Here is a 23271-nt window from a genome sequence, read left to right as displayed (position 1 = left end):
TGACTCTGACTTTGGGGGGCTTTCATCAGTCAAGAACTTGGATGGAAAAAACCTACAGTTCTAATGCTTATTGGGGTGGAAGGGCTTTGATTGTAATTATACAAAAAGCCTTCCATTGGTCATGGCATTAGTTACTTTTGAGACTTTGCAATTGTGAAGAATATGAAGATCCCTCAAGTTTTAATATTGTATTTTTAGAACTCAATTGTTCAAAATATTACAGCTGTTTCAAAAGGATTCCACAGAAAATAACTACCTATACATTCATTATATATATGCATATATATATATGCTTATATATATATAAAATGAAGGATCTCAACTGCCCCACAGGAAATGTGTGTTTTAGTCACAGAATATATACTGTTTAAGGTTATTACCTATCTATTTTGCTGCAAAAACTGCTGATTCTACAGAGCCCATGAATTCTAGTGGGAAAACATGTATGGGACGTTCTCTGGGGTTTGTGACTTCCTATAATTGTTGGAATAGAAGAAAGGCTGAGAGGAAAAATAATATTTTGCCTGGACACTCGCGAGAATAATTTTGCTGAAGAATAGAGGGAGCAAGAGGATGATGGTGCCCCAGGGAACGTAACAGATAACTCTGAACTCACTCTTGAAGCTTGGCTGCAATTGTCCATGCTTTAAGATGTTGTGTTTTTCCCTCCTGAGAAAGTTGGCCGGAGTCTTTGGAATCTTTCCTGATCATTTCTGTGTATTCTTCCTGGTGTGAGTACAAGACCACACCTATTCTCCAATGATCCTCCCACAGCAAGCTCAGCTTCTAGTTCACCTCTTGCCCAGTGGAACGAACTGACTGAATAAATCAACTTGGCTACAACACCTGCTCACTGATCAGCAGGGAAGATGCCCTAGCCTGACCAGGGGCATTTGGATTTCACTAGCAAGGGTTCAATAAATGGCTATTATATGCCAGGCACTGGCCCTCTCGTCCATCAGTCACCTATAACACTGCCCTCCTGAGGCTGAGTGTCCAGCTGAGAATGATGACCTTTGCTCTTCAAGAAGGGTCACCCTTTACCTTGTGTAGTTGCCCTCCTTGCTGCAGCCCCCAAACAAGTTATTTCCATGATGCCTTCAGGTGTTAGAATAGAAACTCTAAATGGGCTCATTAGCAACGTCATCCTGGCAGTTTGTGGAGCACAAAGAAACACCAGGAGGTTGGCACTTACTCATTGGGGCAGGTTTTTATTTTTGACATAGGGAGCCCTTAGCTCTGCAGTTGACCTTGGTTCAATCAGATCAAATTGTAAAGTCACCACCTCCTGTCTCTCATTCCTATTCTCACTTTAGCATTTCTGAGATGAAAAGATCAACCAAGGGATAAGCCTGTCTGCTTCAGCCATTATTTGGCTATTCAAAGGACATGACACTGGTGGCTTTGATGTTTGGGGGAAGAAGGGCAAGCAGGTCAGATGCTCCTGATAATTAAATGTCTGTGTTAAAAACTCATTTAGACTTTGTTCAGATGAGCTACTGTTGAAAGAGACAGCCATAGTATTGACTTTAGGAAATCTTAAAACTCTGTTCAGCCCAATGGAGAAGCAAAACGTTCCTGGGAGGAAAAACCTTCCCAGTCCCTGACCCCTGCATGTCAGGTGAATCCCATTACCTGAGGGCAGCACCGTGAGCATCATGCGTGGTGACTCATCTGATGCCTCGCTAATCCACCTGCTTGGCTGCCCGTGTAACTGCCACTCTGCCACTCTGCACCAGTACATTCCAGCATCTTCCATCTCCACCTGATGAAGCTTCAGGACGAAGTCTGCAGGAGATGAGCGATAGCAGTGCAGGCGCTCCCGAAGCCCTTCTCCAAATTCCAGCAAGCCATCATGCTGCAGGTGTACCAGCATTTTACTTCCAGAATTCTCTCTGTCCCAGTACCACATCACGGAGTACAAGGAGGCTGGGCTGCCTGAGCTCTCCAGGCCACAGCGCATGGCTACCTCTCTGTGCTCAGTAGCATTTTCTGTCCAGTTCACGTTGGAGATACGAAGCTTACTTCCTAGGAAACAGATGGCAGTAAGTTAGAGAAGAATGCAGACTGACCACGTACTCTGAAAAATCTATTTCTCAATGGGCAGATCCAGGAGAGAGATGGCAGTGGGGTGGAGAAAGAGAGAGCTAGAATGAGAGTGAGCCACCAATGGCTAATTCAAATGCCTGCAATGGCTTGGACTGAGCCAGGCCTAAGCCAGCAGCTGGCAACAATTTAGGTTTCCTATATGGATGGCCACGACCCAATTACCTCAGCTGTCACTGCTGCCTCCTAAGGCAGCTGGAGTCAGGAGCTAGGGCAGAGAGTGAGCCTCAGGAATAGGAGTGTGAGATAGGATGTCTTCACCTCTGCACCAAATGCCCACTCTCAATGTTTCAACTTTATTATTTATCCTTGGGCCCTGGCCCTCTTTCAGATTTGCCAGAACATTCTCTTCTGGAACCAAACCAGCCACTTCCCTTTTTTAACCCGACCTCTTGGCCCCTGGACCTACCACTGAGCAACACCCAGCTTGAAGTGGATCCTCTCATCTGCAGCTTCTAGTTTCTCCTCGGTTCTTTTCCTGTTTTGCTTCCCAGAGGAGCTATCTGGCCCTCTCTGCACCTCCAGCTTTGTATCCACCACTGCCCCTCCTTAACAAGCTACCCTCTGTGCACACCCAGGCTTTGCCTTTGGATTCAAGCATCAAAATATTACCCAAGGGAGCCATTTCAATGACTAGATTAGGTGATGTTTTAAACAGATTTTAATATCTAGTTTTTGTTTCCCTCCTTCCCCATTTCCACTAAACAGCAGGTGAGGACTTGGAATATCATTCAGAGTAGTTACAAACAAAATAAATTCCAATTCTATCATAAACATTTATTAATCTTCTTTTTTTAAAAAAAACTTATTTATTTATTTGAAAGAGTTACACAAAGAGAGAAAGAGAAAGGAAGGGAGGAAGAGGGAGAGAAAGAATGAAAGCAAGCTTTTACATCTGCTGGCTCACTTTTCAAATATCTGCAATGGCTGGGATAGGATGAAGCCAGGAACCTGGAACTTCACCTGGGTCTCCCATTTGGGTGCACAGGCTCAAGTATTTGGCCATATTTTGTTGTTGGCTCAGGTCATTATTGAGAACTGGATCAGAAGTGGAGCAACCAGGTCTTGAACCAGAGTCCATACAGGATGCTAGCACTACAGATGGAGGCACTACCCACCATACACTTTACCCACACTGGGCCCTGATCTACTTTTAAAAGAACAACTTTGTCTCATCTCAAACTTTTTAGTTACCATATCTACTTTCTGCTTTCCATCTTAGAGAAGCAGGTGAAGTGTTAGTTCATGTGATATTGTCTCTGTTTCCAGGCCTCAGACCACTCCCTATTTTATTGCAATCTGACTTCCAGTCCCAACACTAAATTTAGCCAGGGCCTGGTTACTCAGCTCAAGGGAAGCTCCAGTCTTTTATTATTATTTTTTTGCCTGCAATATTTATCACTGACATTCATTTTCTTCTTGAGATTCTCTTTTGACCTCAGAGAAAACTTCCCTCTTCCAATTCTAACCAGTTTTCCTATGTTTCTTCTTCAGGGGCTTCTTCCTTAAGTCATTCCCTATATCAGACTCTTGGCAACCTGAAGGCACATCAACCTACAGACCTGTTTTGTGTGACAACTACAGTATTTTATTTTACTTATTTTATTGTTTTTTTTAGGGGGAAGCAGAGAAAGAGAAAACACTCCCAGCTGTTGATTTGCTCCTTAGATGCCTGCAGACAGGAGTAGGGTTCAGCTCAGACCTCCCAAGTGAGTGGTAGGGTCCCAGGTCCTTGAGCCATCATTAGCTGCCTCCTAGGGTCACATACCAAGATGCTAAAACTGGATATCTTAACTCACATCTTAACCACCATGCTAAATGCCCACCCCTACTTGGCGTATACTAAGAGATTAAGGATTAGCAATGAATGTGCTAAAACTGGGAATCTCTCTCTCTCTCACACACACACACACACATACACAGAAATTATAGTTATCTCTAATGTACAAATGATCTGACAGCACTGAGCCCACATCTCTACATGGGCAGCATGTCTCTTTAAAAGGTGGCATACACACATGGCCAAGACTCAGGCTGAAACACAGCCTAAGCTATCATAATGCTCTTTGCGCCTTCACAGACTGTGAATTCCTTCAGAGAAAAGAGCTGGCCCTTCTATTTCTTTGTATACCCTCCACCTCACACATAGCATTGTTTACTTATTTGAGAGACAGAAATGTCCCATTTACTAGTTAACTGCCCTCAATTCCCACACCTGGATTGGGTCAAGCCAAAACTGGGAGCCAGGAATGCAATAGATGGCAAGAACCTAAGCACTTGAACCATCACCTGCTTCCTCTCAGGGTATGCATTAGGAAGCTGAAATCAGAAGCAAACCCAGGACTCTACCCCAGGCACTAAGTTGTGGGATGTGAGCATCTTAACTGCCATGCCAAATGCCTGCTTTATAATCTTATTTTGTGATGCTGCCTTGAAAACAGAATTTTAAGCATGAAACTCAACCAATTTGTTTGCGTTGTGCTACCAGAGCTTATCCAATTGCTGAACCTTAGCTGTGACATTCATTTAATTTTAATCAACATTGGAGGTGACCTAACCAATGCTGAGAGACCTAATCAACCCTGCCCACATTTAAACTAGTGCAAATGGGTGGCATTTCCATTACATTTTTAAAGATCTCCTGAGGAAGAGGAGATTCCCTCAGTAAGCCATTGCAACGGTTAACTACTCTTATTTGCCAAATGTTGAAAAGCAATTTCTCCACCACATCCCCATAGAGTTGTACAGTTTCTGTTCACAGTGGGAGAAATATGCTTCGTATTACTCTTCCTCAGCCAAATTACAGTTGAGCCCCATTGGAATGACACAGCTTGTTATTATAGAGATCCAGAGATATGATACTCTGGGTAGCTGCAGACCAGGCTGCCAGGCTGATAGGCAAATCAGTCAGAGCTCTTGCTCCCATCTCAGCTCCTAGGACTCTGGGATAGATTCACCTTGAATGACCTCACTTACTAAGTGGACTAGTAGGTGCTAGAGTCACTGATGAGTGGACATCAACTCTGAAATTCAAGGTCATCTTTTCATTTCCATTTAATCACATCATAGGATAGCTGCCCAAGCAAAGATGGTAGCCCTACAGAAAGACGCATGAAAATCCATACATAGTTTTTCCTAATACATGAATTTTTGAAGATCTCTGATATGCATGGATTTCAAATTTGCTTATATCAAAATTAGGTTGCCTTTAATTCCATTTCCCATAACTCTTGTACACTGCAAGGTTTACCTGTGAGCTTGAGCCTCAATTCTGTTAGTCCCGACTTCTCACGTCCCAGCTTGTACCAAGTGCTGTTTGAAGACAAGAGCCACTCTTCTACCACACAGTGATAGTGGCCCTGGTCGCTGTTATCCACACCCAGAATGTGCAGTTGAAACAAGTCCTGGGAAACTTTCTCAGTGTGAAATTTTTGTTTCTTCCAAGGGGTGAGAAATTCATCCCCGTATTTCACAATATTGGTTTGGTCCATTTCAAGGACCTTCAGCCAGGGTGCATTCGTAGAAACAGAGAAATACCAAATAACAGCAAAGTGAAGGTTTCCAGTGGACCAGGACAAAATGCTGCATTCTATGTTGATGTTGGAGTTGGGAGAGATCTCTAGGAATTGGCTGCTTGAATTCACTTTTAGCTTGCTCTCTACATGAAAAGAACGGAAACAGTTTTAAAAAGGAATTTAAAGGTAGAAGGGATATTAAAGATCAACCAAGGCAGTTCTTCCTACAATGTCTATGTGAATTCCCTTGACAACAGCCCCTCTAAATGCTCTTTCAGCCTGGGCAGCCTCTTTAAGACCAAGCAGCCCATTCCAACTGCAGGATGCTCGGCCAATAGGGAGAGCTCTCACTGATATCAAATTGAATTTTCTTTCTTCATACTCCATCCACTCTGCCTAGTTCTTGCTGCAGAAACAGATGGCAGAGGAAGCATCACCCTGAAAAGCCCAATCTCTTTTCCACATGCTAATAGTTCAGTGTTTAAGCACAGGTCTGCTTTCTGCAACATTGCATGCAACAAATCAAGGGGAAGTGGCATTGTTAAAGCTTCCTTTTCTGTGTGTTTGTTACCCAGAGTACTTCTGGATACACAGTCTGCCAGACTCTGCTTGTATCTGCCTTCAAACACGGGTAAACACAAGGAAGTCATCATGGGCTATTAAAATTGTATGTCTCTTTGATGGACTGTAAGTCTTGTTTCCAATTCTTATTCTGACTTTTTGCTGACATCCATGATTCTGCTTTTGTAATTGCTTATTGATGTTGACATAGGTCCCTTTTCTGTTCTTCAACAAACATTTATTAAGTGCCTAGTATACTCTATGCTGGACTACTCCAGGCTTTGTGGCTTCTCAGTGGCTCATAGTTAGAAGCAGAGACATACACAGGGATGGAGGCTTAGATATTACAGCATCATGTCACCCTGAGCTACAGGGTTAAAGAGAAGTGGTTATCAAAGCACATGGAAGGACCACAACCCAAATATAGGGATGACAAAAGATATTGAGCGGGCCCAATGCAGTGGCGCAGTGGTTAAGGTCCTCACCTTGCACACCCGGGATCCCATATGGGCGCCGGTTCTAATCCTGGTGGCCCCACTTCCCATCCAGCTCTCTGCCTGTGGCCCGGGAAGGCAGTTGAGGACGGCCCAAAGCTTTGGGATCCTGCACCCGCGTGGGAGACCCGGAAGAGGCTCCTGGCTTGGGATCGGCATAGCATCTGCCATTGCGCTCACTTGGGGAGTGAATCATCGGACAGAAGATCTTCCTCTCTATCTCTCCTCCTCTCTGTATATCCGCCTTTCCAATAAAAATAAAATAAATCTTAAAAAGAAAAGATATTGAGCTAAATCTTATGAGTTCATGGGAATAATTCTAAGGCAGAAGGTGTTAAAGAACTCCACACAAAAGAAGCAGCTTGAAACACTGAAAGGGAACACTGAAAATGGAGCAACTGTAAGTGATTTCATGTGGCTAAACTCAAGATGGGAAGTGGATGATGGTACAGGAAAGCCCAACTGTGCCAGATAAGCAATCTTGTGGAGCATGACAAGGGAGTTTGGACATAAGATGCATGTGGAGGAGCTGTGATGACTCAGGTTTCCAACATGCCTCACTCGTAGATCATGGAGACATGAGAATCATGCAGGAGTAGATCTGGATAATCATGATGGATTTATGTTTTTGTCCTTATAAGTGTGGACATGTCTTCGACATGTCTCTCCTGGAGGTCAGAAGGGAAGTGCTTCCGGGTAATGGTTTGGGGAAATTTTTAGGCTGTATCCACCTTGGGAGGGTGCAGAGTGGAAGGAAAACAAGCTAAAGACAAAACTCAAAGGAAGAGTTTTAAGTACTGAATTAGTAAAATGGTGACTTCTGCAAAAGACAATGAGAAGCAACACATGCTGTTAAGAAGAAACTCTAGTGTTATGGGGTCAAGAGAAAAAGAAGCTCCAAGAAGAAAGTCTTGGGACAATCATTTCAATACCAGAGATAGCACAAGTAAATGGGTTCATAAGCAAAATAACCGTGAGCACAAAACAACACTGAGCAGGAGAGATTATGATAGCTAACATGTTTAAGTATGTGTCAGGCATGGTACTAAGCATGTTACATATGTCACATTTAAATTGCACATCAGCAATTTACAGCTAAAGTAACTAAGACTTGAACAAATTGATTTATCATTGCTGCTATTCAATGCCTGTCAGGTCTAAATGACATCTAATCTCTCAGTCATTCTTAAGAGAACTCAAATTATGATACAGAAGATATACAACATAGCAGAACTTTGGCTAAGTTGTGTTTTAGTTTCAATCAGTCGATGAGGTAGATTTCATTTGACTGTAATAAGAAATTCCTTATATATTAACACATTAAAAAGAACTAGATAAAGGTATTCTGATGGAATTTACATGCTCTTGACTACCAGGCAAGACATTCCAACATTAGATAACTGGTAAGGCATGGGCAGTAACCAAGCAAAAGATTTTTCTCTCATCTGCAGTTGGGTCCTTGAGCCTCCCTGCTGTACTCTGGTTTCCTTCCCTTCCCTTTCCTGTCCTGTCCTTTTTCTTTCTTTATTTAGTTCTCTTTCTTCTCTCTCTTTGCTTTTTTCCTTCCTTCCCTCTCTCCCTCCCTTTCTCTCTCCTTCCTTCCTTCCTTCTTTTCTTTGTTAAAAGATTTATTTCTAGTTGAATGGCAGATTTACAGAGAGGAGAGACAGAAAGATCTTCCATTGTTGTTTTATTCCCCAAATGGTCTCAACAGCTGGAGCTGAGCCAATCCAAAGCCAGGAGTCAGGAATCAGGAGCTTCCTCTGGATCCCACGTGAGGGCAGGGGCCCAGGTTCCCTTACTCTTCTGCTTTCACTGTCCATAATAGGGGAGCTGGACTGGAATTGGAGCAGCAGGGACATGAATTGGTCCAACTACGGGGTGCCAGTGCCACAGGGGAGAAGCATTTGCCTGTTGAGCCTCCGCACCAGCCCCTGCCCCATGGGATTTTAGTCAGCAGGTGGAAGGAGCTTTATAGGAAGATGCTGAAAGGACATACTACAGTGGTTATATTAGCCAGTATAAAAGGATTCTAGTGTCTCAACCACCAACATGACCACCCCATGCATTCTTACTTGATGTTGGGTTGAATGTCACGAATCAATGATGCTTATTTATACAACACAATAATGGGGAGGAGATGCTTTAAATTATATTTCTGTGACTTTCCCAGGATGGGAAGGATGCTTTAAAACAACAACAACAAAAAATGTAGAACTTCAAGAGGTGCTTATACCTGGTAAAGTGATGTCTACCTTCACAGGGTGAGAGATGGCAGAGGCCCTTGCAAATGCATTTGTTTGTAGGACATTTCTGTCATAAACTTGCACTTGACACCTGTACATCCCCGTCTCTTCCTCAGCAGCATCGTAGATTAGGAGTTGAGAACGCCACGAAGATTGCAACACCTTCGTCTTCCTTTGGAACTGGGGTAGGAAATTCCCCCACTCAATAGTGCCATTGTAGGTGATCTGGATAAGCTGCTGGAAGACATGAGACCCAGCTGGCTGGAATTGCCATGTCATGGTCAGTGGATACCTGAGATTATTGTAGTTGGCAACAACGATGCAGGACAAGTCAACTGTGTTGGTTAACTTCACTTGTGGTTGACGGCTCAGCAGATTAACTTGTAAACTTGACTCTGCACACAGAAAAGTACAACACAATTACTGCTATGCTTCCGAAATCCAAGTACTTTCAAGCATTTCTTGTTGCTCCTTCTTCAGATTGTTCATTTGTATATTTGGAGAGTCATATATTATGTATGGTCTGTCCTGCCTGCTGACCCTGTTTTCTAAAGCTGCTCTCTGTTCTACCACCACCCACAGTAATGACAATGAGTAGGCAGTATGTCTCCAATTAGGGACTTGGACAGCTGCCCCTGGTGGGTAGAACCCTCCCCAGCCTGGAGGCTGCTCTCCCTCTCCTCCCCCTAGGCATGGATTCAGTATCAGCACCCTCTTGCACCTGCTAGAAGACTTTGCAATGACAGGCAGGCACAGCTACATGTTTCCACAAGTTGTAATTCATAGACATTAAAAAAAAAACTTTAACAACTTATAAGTTGCACTCTAAAGATGATCTTCATACAGATAAAAAAAAACTGTAGCGATTGATGGGCAGAGCCTATAGCCAGTGACCATGTGCTGTGTGTCCTGAGGTATGTGGGGGACTCAGGATGACACACGATCAAATTCCACTGCAGGATGAAAAGACGGATACACGTGTTCAGGGAGGGAACCCTTTGACACTTACGCAGAGACTTGACGGTCACTGCAGTCCTTTCAGTCCAGCTCAGATTTCTGGCCTGCCTCCAGGTCCCTTCAGACACTCTGCACTCATACGTGCCACTGTCCGTGACAGTGGCAGAGGTGATCTCCAGCTGGAAGGTGGCCCAGTCGCCCTTCTCCAGCCTTGCGTTACCATGGTTACCGTGTCCCCTAGAGGAGGCTCCCAGCTGCACAGTGCCATCCTGTGTCATGGCAGCCACCAGCTCAGGCTGGGTCTGGTCCTGCGGGGTGTGCCACCAGCTCACAGACAGCGGATGGGCTGCTCCCCCCACCTGGCAGAGGAGGGTGAGCGGCTCTCCTTCCCACACAGCCTGTTGCTTGTTCTTAGTTGACACCATCACACTTCTCGCTGTGGATTTCAGATTTTAGAAGAAAAGAGGGTTTAGGTCAATGGAAACAAAACAAAACAAAACAAAACAAAAAAGTCTGACACACACAAAAAGCCAGTTTACTGGGATTTGATTGGCTTGTCACAAACCAGATCTAGTTGTTTCCTCCTTCACCCCCTCCAGGGAAAAAGATTTGCTAAACATTTGAAGAGTGGGAACAAGAGAGTAGAAAACATATCAAGCCTGTTTCTACTTACATAACTAATCATCTGTGTACATTTTTTAAACCAATTTGTTAAATTGGCCCTTCCTTAGGAATACAGAGTTGGGCAAACATCTGTGTGATACTGTGTTAGATTAATTAGGGTAGGGGTATTGGACTGGAAGTAATAAAGCTATATTTATTTAACTTCTTAGTGTTTCCAAATTCATATCTTTGGCTTCAAAATGATCCTCCTCTTCCTACTTATCTTTCCCTAATTAATCCTAATTCATTTAGAATATGTTTCAAACAGGGAAAGAACATTATTAAATCTCTGTTTACAATACTACCATAAAATAATGACTAGGAGGAGGGACAATTACTTGGGGGAAATATACAAATACACGTATCTGTATAAATACGTTTACACACATATTTATACATTGACATACATATGTACTTTTTTAAAGAGAGGAGCTTTTTCGATCTAAGCCACAGTTTAAAAAAAAAAAAGTAAATGTAAATGTATAGATGTAGGACTAGCTCCCAGATGGGAAGTTAAAGACACAGAAAGGCAGACATCCACTCAGCAGCCACTTATTGCATAGCGTTTTGTCCTGGTTGTAGGCAATGCAGACACACATTAGGAGCTCATACATCCTGCACAGCCCAACACCATGTTTAAGGTCAAAGCCCCTGGAGTTACAACTACCCTGGCAACCTATTCAATCTTTCTGAACCTCGGTTTCCTTTCCTGTAAAAATAAGGACAGCAATACCAGTTTACTGGCACCTGCAAAGGGCTTAGCCTGGCTAGCTAGGGTAAGTTCTCAGTAAAGGTTAGCTGTTAGCATCCGTGTTTAATGACATGCACCTGCGAAAGAAGAGGTGGTTCAAAGCAAAAGAGAAAAAGCAAAAACAGAGCTGGCATTAGCACTCCTAAGAGGGTCTAAATGAATTTGCAAATTGCACTTCCCTGCTGAGGAAGGAGTTCAATTTGTGTTTTATGTATACATAACATGTAAGTTCCAAAGGCAAACTGAAGGTTAATGTTCATAAATGGGTTAAAGAAATTAGCAAACTTGCTTCCAGAGTTTGCATGTTGGAAGCATGATTATACTTTAAAATTTTTTTTAAGTTAAAAATAGACTCATCACTGAAGTGTAGAAATTAGAGGGGAAATTATGACACATATCCTCACCACTTTAACATAACCATTATGTGTTTCAACTAACATCATTTAAACAAAAAACCCAATGAGGTTTCCTTAGCTCATTGTGGTTGTTATTGCCTCTTAGTAGGAGATAATAAATTTACTAAGTGTGTATAAGTTACACGTTCACAGTGGTAGTGGATGCCCCCTTCTGTTTAAAATATTCATAGAATGATAATACTCTTCTCATACTTCAAATAATGGAGCAGCATACTAAATAGGGTACTTAATGAATTTGCTAATGTTCCTGGTTCTGCCAAGAAGGCGCAGGCTGGAGTTGAGTCCATGCAAAGAGCTGTTTTCTGCTTTGGGAGTTGCCTCTCCTGTTGGGTTGAGTTGCTGTGTACTCAAAGCACGCCTTTGGACATCTTTGGCACAAATTGCCACCTCCCAGGTTGAAGAAAGCCTGCAGATTGTTCTAACAGAGTCTGAGACGTATGAAGCAGAGATTTAGCTCAATGTAAATATCCAAATCTGCCTACATTGTTTTTTTTCTGAATCCTAGAAAGTTAGACCAAATGCTCAGTGTGAAAACTCCACCAACACACTTCCTGGCCTGCCACTCTACACCAGAGCTTGGGCGTCTGCATTTCTGGCATCTGGGATAATAGAGAAGAGAAAAGGGAATTTATCCATCTTCAGAGATGCTTCCCATGAGTAAGTACAACAGGATGTCTTTATTTTTAGCTCAGCTTACTTTTTTTTCTAATTTTGAAAAACTTGGTTTGCTTTTGGGCAATTACTCTTTCTAAGTCTTTAAATTTAACACCCAGTCCAGAGCATCTTAATATTAGCAGTGAGATTATCTATTTTGTCTCCACGCTGAAATATGGATTATCCATAAGGGATGAAGGTCACAGAGTAGAGGTGAGTTGAGTGTTTTTCTCAGTTCTGTGTATCAGCTATTCAGAGCCTTTTGGGCAGGTATCTCATTCCATCACAGCAAGTTCAGGGACTGAAGTCTGTGTGCCATCATCCACCTCTTCATTTCCCATTTTAACTCAGTATTACAGCCAAGCATCCTTCCTCATCATGGGTTAATATAACAGGCAATTAACAGAAGGCAACTGAATGATTTAGCCCAGCTTTGAGATGTAACCAGGGTGTTCCCCCTGGAATGGCAACAAGAATAGCAATGCTTAATCAACTTTTTCTCTTCCTTCCTTCCTTTTTCTCTCTCTCTTCCCTCCTTTCTTTTTCTTCCTTCCTTCCTTCTTTCCTTCCTCCCTCCCTCCCTCCCTTTCTCCCTTCTTTCCTTCCTATTTTCTTTTCTTCGTTTCTTTCTCTTTTTCATTTTTTCTCTCTGTCTCTGTTTCTCTCACACACAGAGCAAAGAAGTCAAAGAATCCAAGGCAGTAAGAAGGGACTTAGGGTCCCTCTGACTGCATGTCATTGTTACATAGACAAGGAGGAAGACATCTAGAGAAAGGAAGTGATGTGTCTGTGGTACTGGCCCAGGAGTTGGACTCAGTTCTTCAGCTACGGTGGATACTTCCCTTCACGCATTTCACCTGCAGCATGATCTGTTTGACACTGAGGCATCGGGGCAACATCCTTTTCTGTCTAGCAAGGTGCCCTGCACTGTCTGACAAAGGAGCCATGCCCCGTGCTGTCCTTACCCACCTGCTGGCTTCTTCAGGTACACGTGGTTGACCGCTGACTGCTTTCTCTGAAGCTCCTGCCAGGAGCCCGTCTGATTTCTCACCACCTCTGACACAGTGCAGCTGTAGGCACCTTCGTCCTCTCGGCCCACAGAGAAGATCTTGAGGGAGAAAGCCTTGTGGTTTAATTTTGAAACCTGCAGCTGTCCTTGACTTGCTCTCTTTTCGTAATCTTTGCTCAGACCCAGGACTCCATCAGCATCCATGTGGGCAATTTGTGTCCCATTGAAGAACCAAACGCCCTGAAGCTGTTGGTTGCTGCCATTGCCCTGCACCAGGCAATGGAGTTCTAAGGGTTCCTGTTCTGCAAATGTGCTCTCAGCTGTAATGTTGACTTGAAACCCTGGGAAACAAAAATAAGGTTGGTAATTAGAGAGTCCACTGCGTCTATGCTTGCAGTAACAGAGGATGCCACATTGCAGGAATACCACAGGGTTCACCTTTCATTTGGGAGTTCAGTTCTATAGTGGCAGGTAAGCAAAAATAAATAAATAAATAAAAAGAAAAAAGAAAATCAAGTCACTGGAGTGAAATATACCCTGGCTGCTCTTTAAATCACCTAGACAGGATATTCCAGGGAGCTTTTGGAATGCAACCCTTATAAACAGGATGGAGGCACAAGTGTAGAAATCACATACTTAGGTATGCTTTTTAAATTAAAAAATATTTTATACTATGTTGAATGGTTGCATGCTGTGATTTATTACTTCTTCATGGCTAAGACTATCCAGAGGAATTTTTGTAAGTGAAAGGCACATGTGGTGTGGCTCTGCAGGACTTAACTATGAGGCCAACGGGACAACTTAATTGAATATGGTAACTTTTTAAATTTTTATTAATAGAAACAGAATCGATTTTGTTAATTTCAGGGACACTATTCTAAGACAACCCTACTTCCTTCCCACCCTCAATTAGAGTGACTTCTTTAAAAAGAAAGGTGGAGTGAGAACCTGGTCTAGAGTTTAATATGTTAATGTCCCACACTCAAGCCCTGGGTTTGCACCAGACTCCGGATTCCTGCTCATACAGACCCTGGCAGGCAGCAGGCATAGCTCAGGTAACTGGGTCCCTGTCACTCACATGGGGGCCTTGGATTGAGATCCTGCCTCCTAGCTTCAGCCTGGCCTCGCTGTGATCACTGTGGTCATTTGAGGTGTAAGCCAGCAGCTGGGAGTCCCATCTCCTCTCTTTGCCTCTCAATTTCAATCCAACAATGACTTTTAGCAAAGGATAGATGCAATTTTAACAACTCCCTCCTGCAGGACCAACACTCATGCAGAAGGCCAAGGATTCAGATTTAGGCCTTCCTACTTGTTTGGATGAAAATACCAGTGAGGGTTATAGCATTCCAAGTTGGGAAAAGGAGGGTTGGGGGAAGGAAACCTCAGGTCTGACCAAGCCAAACCTTGGGTTGAGAACTGTTCCTACTTTGAGGTATCCATGGTGAGTGTCTCTGCAGGGAGACTGGTCTGGCTCTGAGTCCAGGCCCTCTGTCAGTGGCTAGGGTGAGGAGGGTGGGGATGGGAGGTGAGTGGGAGGCAGTGGTTATGGTCAGACAAGCTCAGCAACCTCTGTTTTCCAGTGGGGTGTCAGCTTCTTGTCTTTCTGGGTGACTATGAGTTTTTCATTAGGGAAAATAGGTAATGTGCTTGCACAGAGCTGGCTAAAAAGGGAACTCCATTTCCACATGTCTCAGGGAATCCATCTCACCCCCAGCAGGCCTTGTCTAGTGTCAAACCCCCAGGGGCAGAAGCAGAACATCCTGCTTAGCTATACTTCCCCGAGAGACAACATTTACTCAAAGCTTTCCGCCACATTTTCTGGGAGCCAACAAACGATCAGAGAAAACGATCAGAGGCACTCCCTCCCTAACCCACCACTGTGTGTTAATGAACTTCGTGAGAAGATAATTACCCGCTGGCTGGATCTTCAGAGTGGTGGGAGCCGTCTTCTTGTTCGCGATGCAAGTCCAGTTGTCATCTGGATCCTGAACCCACTCGGCTGCCTCACAGAACAGCTGGCCTTCATCTGAGGGCTGCACTCTCCCTAGGGACAGCCTGTAGGTTGTGACCCCAAGCTTGTCCAGCCGTACATCACCTGCCTCAAACCGCTGTTTATACGACGGTCCAGGGATCAGCACCAAATCTTTGGAGAGAGAAACGATCTCGGTGGCTTGAGCTCGTTCTCCATTGGGCCTCAGGTACCAGGTGACAGAGAGGTGTGTGTGATGGGCTGTGGCTTTGGAGGCCTCGCAGACCAGTTCTAAGAATTCACCTTCTTCCTTGCTGAGAGTCTTGGGGCTCATGGTGGCAGACAGGGTGTCTGGCAGAACTGGAAGCAAGGAATGATGGTCAAATGACCCGCCTGCTTATGTAGACAGCCCTCGCAGGTGGAACCTGAGCCTGCAGCCCTGTCTGCACGGTGTGCGCCTTGGGATGGATTTTTCATCAGCCATATGCTTTCCCCATTGCCCATGGGAACATTGGCATCTGTGTAGTCTATGGAACTTGGCAAAGCGAAGAGCTCAGTGATGTATTGACTCTGGCTTTGCTTCATCAGCATAGCTGTAACCAATTCAGGCCCTCAGACATGGAGTATTTAAAGGGGAACTTCATGGGGAGCTGCAAAAGTTGCATCCTGATCCTGCATCTGTTCATGCCACTGCAGCCACAGGCACATCACTTGACCTGCTGGGCCTTTCTCTGCTTATTCATAAAATGCAGTTCTGAAATAATTTGTGAAATTTTACCACTCAGTGTCAAGGTTTAATCCTTACTGAGGTTTTGCAAGTATCCTTACACCCTCTCATTCTCTTTTTCCTCAAATAAAATCAGACACCCAAAGGTATATGAGAGCAACATGTTGGATTTAATCACATTTAACTGCATTTACTTTGCATCTATTCAGTGTTAGCCACTGTGCTAGGGATTAATATGTGCATGCTCTTCTCAAGGTGTGGTGAGAGAGATGCTAACAGCCAGTTGTCACATGGCTGGTGAGTGACACAAACAGTGGTTTGGATTGAGTACCAGGAGGAAATAAGTCAGAGCCAGCATCCCATTGGAGAACCAGTTTGAGTCCTAACTGCTCTGCTTCTGATTTAACTCCTTGTTAATGTGCCTGGGAAAGTGGTGGAAGATGACACTGGGACTTGGACCTCTGCCCTCCATGTGGGAGAACTGAATGAAATTCCTGGCTCCTGGCTTTAGCCTGGTCCAGCTCCCTGGGGAGTGAATCAACAGATGAAAGAGCTCTCTCACTTTTTTTTCCCTTACCCTCTCTGTCACTCCACATTTAAAGGTTTATTTAAAACTTTTTAAAAAATTATAAACAGATGCAATATTGCTTTAGCAGTGAAGAGGGATTCCACGGATATACTGTCTATCCTGGTTGCTAAAGTAGATGCAGGATTTTGCTCAACTTAAAGAGGGTACTGTACAGTCCAGGCAAAAAGGCAAAAATAGCAATTGCATGGACAACAATCCTCTTCTCTAGGTAAATATGCTGGGGGATGGTAGCTTGAGAATAATCATTTTTATGTTAGTCACTTATAATATTAATACAAGTTCTCTTGTCAAATTTCTGTTCTGCCTTCAAGAAGAGAGGATATGAGGAGACTGTTTAAAGCTTTGTTTAATGCTACTGCTAGTACCAACCTACACATACATGTGGAGACCTTTGGAAGACTTCATGTTGTTAAAAGTTTTATGGCATAATGGTTGGGATGAAGGGGATACCTATTGGGGACCCGTCTCTAGCATATCCAAATGGGTAGGTGTGTCGTTTCCCAAAGCACGTGGAGCAGCATAAGGGCAGAAGGGCATGTCATGGTGCCAGGCCCTCTGGCTTTATAGAATCTAGATAACAGAAGCAGACAACTTACCGGTGAGATTAGTCTTTGCACTATAACTCCCATAATATTTCTCATCAGTGCTGGGAGTGTGACATTCATACACACCAGCATCCTTCATCTGGAGTGTTGAGATGTGCAACAAAACGGAGTTGCCCTGCACCCTCTCCACATAGATGTCCCCCTTCTGCACTCGCTGTGCATACACTGTGTAGGCGAAGTTGGTGTCCTTGGTGCTAATGATCTGGATTTCTTGAGCCGGATCTGTCGGCAGGTACACAGACCACTCGAAGTGCTGCTCAGAAGGTCCCTGGTGGCCTGTTACGTTGCAGCCAATGCTGACTGAGTAACCTTCAGTTCTATACAGTGGTCCTTTTTGAACTGTGACTTCTCTCTGGCCAGTGCTGAGCTTAGCTTGCAAGGAGGAGGAAGAAAGAGGAATAAAAATAGATGAGCGTTTGGGTCCCCAGTGTGCTGCATTATGTAGCCTCCTATATTACAAAGCTGGTAAATGAGAAGGAGGTTATTAGCTATAATCAACTTTAATGTTGTACACCTTCTTCAGGCTGAGCAGTAGTAGAACAGCTTGATGAGTTCATTGTTCTTTTATAACTTGAACTCCATAGTAATTGCTAGTCTCATTCTTAAAGAGTTAAGCTTCATCAATGTAACATGGCTACTTTCATAAAACATCTGCTTATCTAAGTGTGCTTACTTTAAAGCACAGACAATGTATGATGATTGATCTTTCATGGGGAAATTTAGCATCCATGTTCTCAAATTCCAGAGTACCTGCTCCTCCCCCTGACAGAAAGTCTCCAGCTCTTTTCTAGGTGCCATCATTGTTGTAGCTGGTTGGTTGGGACAGTTTGTAGCTCTCAGCCAGGTCTGAGAATAGACTAGCTAAAATTAGCATCTGAATGGGCAGCACCACTTCCTTTCTATACAGCACAGGTAGACATATTCTTTTTTTTTTATTGTCTTGTGATTTTTCTAAGAGCCTGTTTTACTGAAATACTTGATAACAGATGAACTGTGAAGTCCAGTAGATCCCAGGTTCAGAATTTATTTTAGTTCTTTGTAAGCAAGAGGGTATCAGGACTGGCTCTTGTGGAAGTAAATCTCAAATATTAGGTGCAAAGAAGAATGCAAGATGAAATGGCAACATTTGAAACAACTTTTAAATCAAGAATTTTTCGGAACTCGAAGGAAAGGTTTAATTATTAATACTAACATCAATCTTTAAAGGTTAGTTCATTTTGCGTTGTAGGCAGAACAAAGACTGATGAAAGAGTGGTCACAAGGATGAACTGGATCTTTCAATAGGGTCATAGAGCTTGAGAATAAGGAAGTCAGGGCTGAAAACATCAGAATGGGCCAATGGGAAGGGACTGCTGCTGCAACGGAGCTAACAGCATGGAGCTCATAAAAAGTGGAAGAACAGCACCTTTGCTACATTTGGTGACTCAGTAAGGACAAAGAATAAAGGACACCTGAGTGAAGGGTGAGGAGTGAGGGAATGGAAAATTATAGCAACCATAATGATATTATAGCAAACTGAGCATAACAAATCTAAATGAGATGAAAACAATTGTAAAATAGATAGGGAGATCCACACATACACACACACACAACAGAGAGAACAAGTGGCCACCTGAATATATCAACTAAACATTGTACATATGGGGGTCCACATCATAGTGCAGTGGATTAAGTTATTACCTGAGATGCTGGCGTCTCATTTCAGAGCACAGATATGGGTCCCACCTGCTCCACTGCCATTTCAACTTCCTACTAATGCATCTGGGAAGTCAGCAGAAGATGGCCCAAATGCTTAGGTTCCTACCACCCACATAGGAAACCTAAATGGAATTCCTGGCTCCTGGCTGTGGCCTGTGGCAATTGGGGAAAGAATGACAGATGGGAGAGCTCTCTCTCTTTCTCTGTCTGGTAGACAAAGAAATCAATGCTCAATCAACTAATCAACAAACTAAAACACTCCAGTAATAATTTAAAACATGCTCATTTATTCCTAAATCTGAAGTAATAGATTTATATCATGCTCTTTTTGTAACAAGTACTTAAGAATGAATGTTAAACCACCTTAGAAAAATTTATTACGTACCAAAATGTAAACCACAGAGGCAATTTTAAGCATTTTTCAGTATTGCTATCTTAGAGAAATGTGTACACTGTATGCCTTACTATGTGAGAAAGAATATTGCTAGCTATATTGCTCATGTGGTAACCCATATGACCACCAATGGCAGAAAGCATAAACTGGAATATTTTACAGAACTGAGAATGAATGGAGCAGGTATTTGGCAGGGTAGTTAAGCTATCTATTGGGATGTTTGTATCCCCCATTGCAGTGCCTAGGTTCAAATTCTGGCTCTGCTCCTGATTTCTGCTTCCTGCTAATGCGGACTTTGAAGGGGAGCGGGTGATGAGTCAAGCACTTGGGTCCTTGTCAGTGGTAGGAGACTGAATTCCAGGTTCTAGTCTTTAGCCTGGCCCAAGAGTTATTTAATTATTAAAAAGAGAGTATTAGAGAAAAGGAAAGCATGATTTTCTATCCACTGATTCACTTCCCAAATAGTCATGACAGCCAGGGCTGGGCCAGGCTGAAGACAAAACCCTGGAACTCTATCCTGGCTTGCCACAGTGGTGTCAAAGATCCAAGAACTTTCTACTGCTTTCCTAGCTTCATCAGGAGGAAGCAGGATCAGAAGTGGAGTAATCCAGACTCAAACTGGCACTGCTATCTGGGAAGCCAGCATCACAAGCACTAGTTTACTGTGGTGAGTCACAGTAGTGACCCTAAATCCAGAAAGATGGAAAGAAGGGAGAAAGGAAGGAGGAAAGGAAGAATTTGAAAAAAAGTGAAAATTAATTACAACTATTCTCAGTAACACAAATGACTGTTCAATGGTAGATACAAAGCACTTTTGAATCCTTTGACAATGTAGGAAATGATTCTACAGTTTACAAAGTTTGAAAACTGGCAAAACCGCACTGTGTTGTCTAGTGATGCAAGTAGAAGTGGTAAAAATCATTGAAAGAAAAAGGAAGTGGTTATCGTGAAAGTCAAGAGACCAACTGGGTTGAGGAGGGATTGTGGGGTGGGGGTGGGGCACACAGCAGGTGGTCTAGGACCCCTGGGGTAATGATAATGTCCTATTTTGTTGGACTTGGATAGTTGATCACACAGCTTTCACTTTTTACTTGTTTGTTAAACTGTGTATTTGTTTTGTTAACATTTTCTTATGTGACATTTCACAATAAAATACTCTTGTAAGAAAATATGCCTTTTAGCTACTGCTAATCTGTTTATATCAGGGCATGTTGCCACAAACCAGGTTATTTTTGGTGGCTGGGCGACACTTCTGCAACATTTTCCATCACTTTTCAGAGAGATGGGTACCACATTTGAAAAGTTTTATTGTGAAAACTAGCACTTCATTTTCTAGTGCTTTATCTGCCAATTCAAAAAATATTTATCCTTGATGCTTGAGAGACTAAAATATGAGGCTGCGTTTGGGAGTCCCTGCCTTGTAGATTTTAAGATCTTGTCAAGTAGGGTGGTAATCATGTCTTTGTGAAAAAGATATAAATAAAAGTGCTTATAGGAATTTGAAGAAAGTTGCATTTTTGGAAGAAGTGGGTAGTAGGAAAGATTTTTAGAAGAGGTGGCATTAGAAACAGACTTTGGAGACTCAGAAAGAGTCTGATCAAGTCAGTGGGGAGGCAGAGCCTGTTAGATGAAGGCCACTTCCTGACATGACTATATTTGGCGTGGAAATGGATACACTTGTTTAGAAAACAGAGAATCATCTCCTGAGTGGGGGAAGTTGCTGAAGATGCACAGAGAGGGTATCCTGACTAGAAATTTGGGGTGCAGAACAAAAGGGCATTAACTACCCTGCTTAGAAGTTTGGATTTGGTGCATTACAGGTCACTGAAAATGTTTGCAAGGGTTTAGGACAATTAACTAGATAGTTATGAAAGTTGATGGAAGTTAAGATAAGCATCCGGTAAGTATAATGGTCTAGGGAGCTTCCCTGGAGACAAGAGCTACAGAGGTTTCAGTGTTTGGGATTTTGGGGGATAGCATAGGTAAAGGATAGGATGGGGGGAAGGAGAATTCATGGATGCTATCCAGATTATCATATAAGGTTGGGTGTAGAGTAACAGTACTTTTAACAGAAATAGGAGTATCAGGAAGAGCTACTGCTGTGTTGGTGAAGGAGGGCATTTAATTTTATAAACAGGATAACAGGCAAACTCTTAGAAATATTTTAATGTGTGTGTGTAAAATTTACAATAAGAATTTCAACTCTGAAAATTCCATAATCTAATTCTTCCCTCAACTCTGTGTTATTCCCATATTTGGTAATATTAAAACTTACAAGAGATGAGTCAAGCTTGAACCCAGACATTCAATTGCCTAAACCACGGACGGCATTTTTGTTGCTTCTCACTACTTCCTGTCAGCCCCTGTCAATAACTCGAAACTAGAGGACTGGGAAATTTTAGAGAGTATGAGGAGAGCCCAAGAGATTGCAGAAGTGAGGGAGGCAGGATATCCAGTACCCAACATCTGCTTATCCACGAGGAAGAGACTTGCAGTGGTGCTCAAGGGTGGTACGTTGGGTCTCTGAATCATCAATTGGAAGAGGTCGTCCAAAGACATTGTTGTAGAAGAGGTTCTGATGGAGCAGAAGCCAGTGGGCTTGAAGAGTGGCAAGTGACTGCAGGAAGTGTAAACTTCTTCAAGGGGTCCCATGGAGGAGAGAGAAGACAGGGATGGTATCTGGGAAGGGTGACTAGGTGAGACTACAGCTAGAAGGTGCCATCTACAAGGAGCAGGCTCTCAGCAAGCCCTGCACCTGCTGGGGTCTTGGACACCCCCCAGGCTCCAGAGCTGTGGACAATGAATTTCTACTGCTTGTGATAACAGCCCAGTTGAAGACATCTGGCTTTGTTAGAAAAACAGTAGAAGTGCAGTGAAGGCTTCTGAAGTGTTTCTGGGGTAAAAAAGGACAGCGATCAATTCAGGTGGGTGTGCCTGGGATCCTGCATTGAAGCATCTTATTTTAGATCTGTTCTCTGGGGGATGCTTCAGGAGCTGAACGTTCCTCCTCCTAGGGAGGGAGTCAGCACAGAGAGCTGTTTCCTTGCTTTCTCTTTTAATAGATGGAGGGCTAGGCACCCCTTGCACAGCAGCGAGGTCCTTGCTGACCCATGAGTAAGCAGTTTCATGGTGACCTACTAACAGGGAAGGCATCCCCTGTTAGAATTCCGTGATAACATAGGCATTCTTACCACCCCCCCCCAAAAAAAATCACTGATGGGATTGTCATATTTACCATCTAAATAATTATTTGAAAGGAAAGTATTAGGTTGAATCCTATTAAATGGGCCATATTTGATTATTTTTAATATAAAACACTTGAACCAATTTAACTGATACAAAACCTACCTGAGGAACAGACAATGTAATAAGCAACTTCTCTTTCTTTACATATACAACAACCTTAATGCTTGGAGGTGAAGAGAGCTTCCTTCTGTGATGAAGTGGCGTCTTTTCCTAACCCCTAACCATGGACACAAACAAACAGTAGCCTCTCCACCAGTGCCTTCCACCTTCCACGTTAATGGCCTTCGTCTGTAGAACAGGAGCCTGACTTATCAAACAGGCAAAGCGGTTGCCAAGTCCAGAGACCGCTTACCCATGACATTCATCTCCTCTGGTACCATATCCTGAAGGGATTATTTAGTCTATATTTACCGGGAGGAGGGGGGAACAATGAAGAAGGACATATACATTTTCTAAACTTTGTAATTAATCTGTGATTCATCATTTTGGTTACTGCTTTACTGCTGTTCTTTTTCTTATATTTATATATTTATAATGACAAATAGCAAGCTTCCAAAGATTTCAAGTGACTTCCTGATTGATTGATGTATCCTACACTGAAAATCTGTGATTCTATGCAAAATTAGTGCTTGATTTTGAGTCATAATTTATAGTACATAAATATATAGTCT

General features: G+C 43.1%; 1 protein-coding gene across 1 annotated transcript in view; it reads right to left on the bottom strand.

Annotated features, from left to right (window-relative positions):
- The window catches only part of CD101 (CD101 molecule), a 29876-nt gene that overhangs the window by 4958 nt on the left and 1647 nt on the right, over nucleotides 1-23271 (bottom strand). Inside the window, exons 2-8 of the mRNA XM_040999047.1 lie at nucleotides 17254-17634; nucleotides 15285-15701; nucleotides 13333-13713; nucleotides 9932-10315; nucleotides 8913-9317; nucleotides 5357-5764; nucleotides 1636-2028 (exon numbers count right to left, since the gene is read on the bottom strand). Of these exons, the coding sequence (XP_040854981.1) occupies nucleotides 1636-2028; nucleotides 5357-5764; nucleotides 8913-9317; nucleotides 9932-10315; nucleotides 13333-13713; nucleotides 15285-15701; nucleotides 17254-17634 (2769 nt within the window). The remainder of the gene's footprint in view (nucleotides 1-1635; nucleotides 2029-5356; nucleotides 5765-8912; nucleotides 9318-9931; nucleotides 10316-13332; nucleotides 13714-15284; nucleotides 15702-17253; nucleotides 17635-23271) is intronic.

The sequence above is a fragment of the Ochotona curzoniae genome, unplaced genomic scaffold (genome assembly GCF_017591425.1).
Source record: "Ochotona curzoniae isolate NIBS_2020 unplaced genomic scaffold, NIBS_Ocur_1.0 scaffold_1037, whole genome shotgun sequence".
Classification (NCBI taxonomy): Eukaryota; Metazoa; Chordata; class Mammalia; order Lagomorpha; family Ochotonidae; genus Ochotona; species Ochotona curzoniae.
This window is presented reverse-complemented; position numbering and strand designations above follow the sequence as displayed.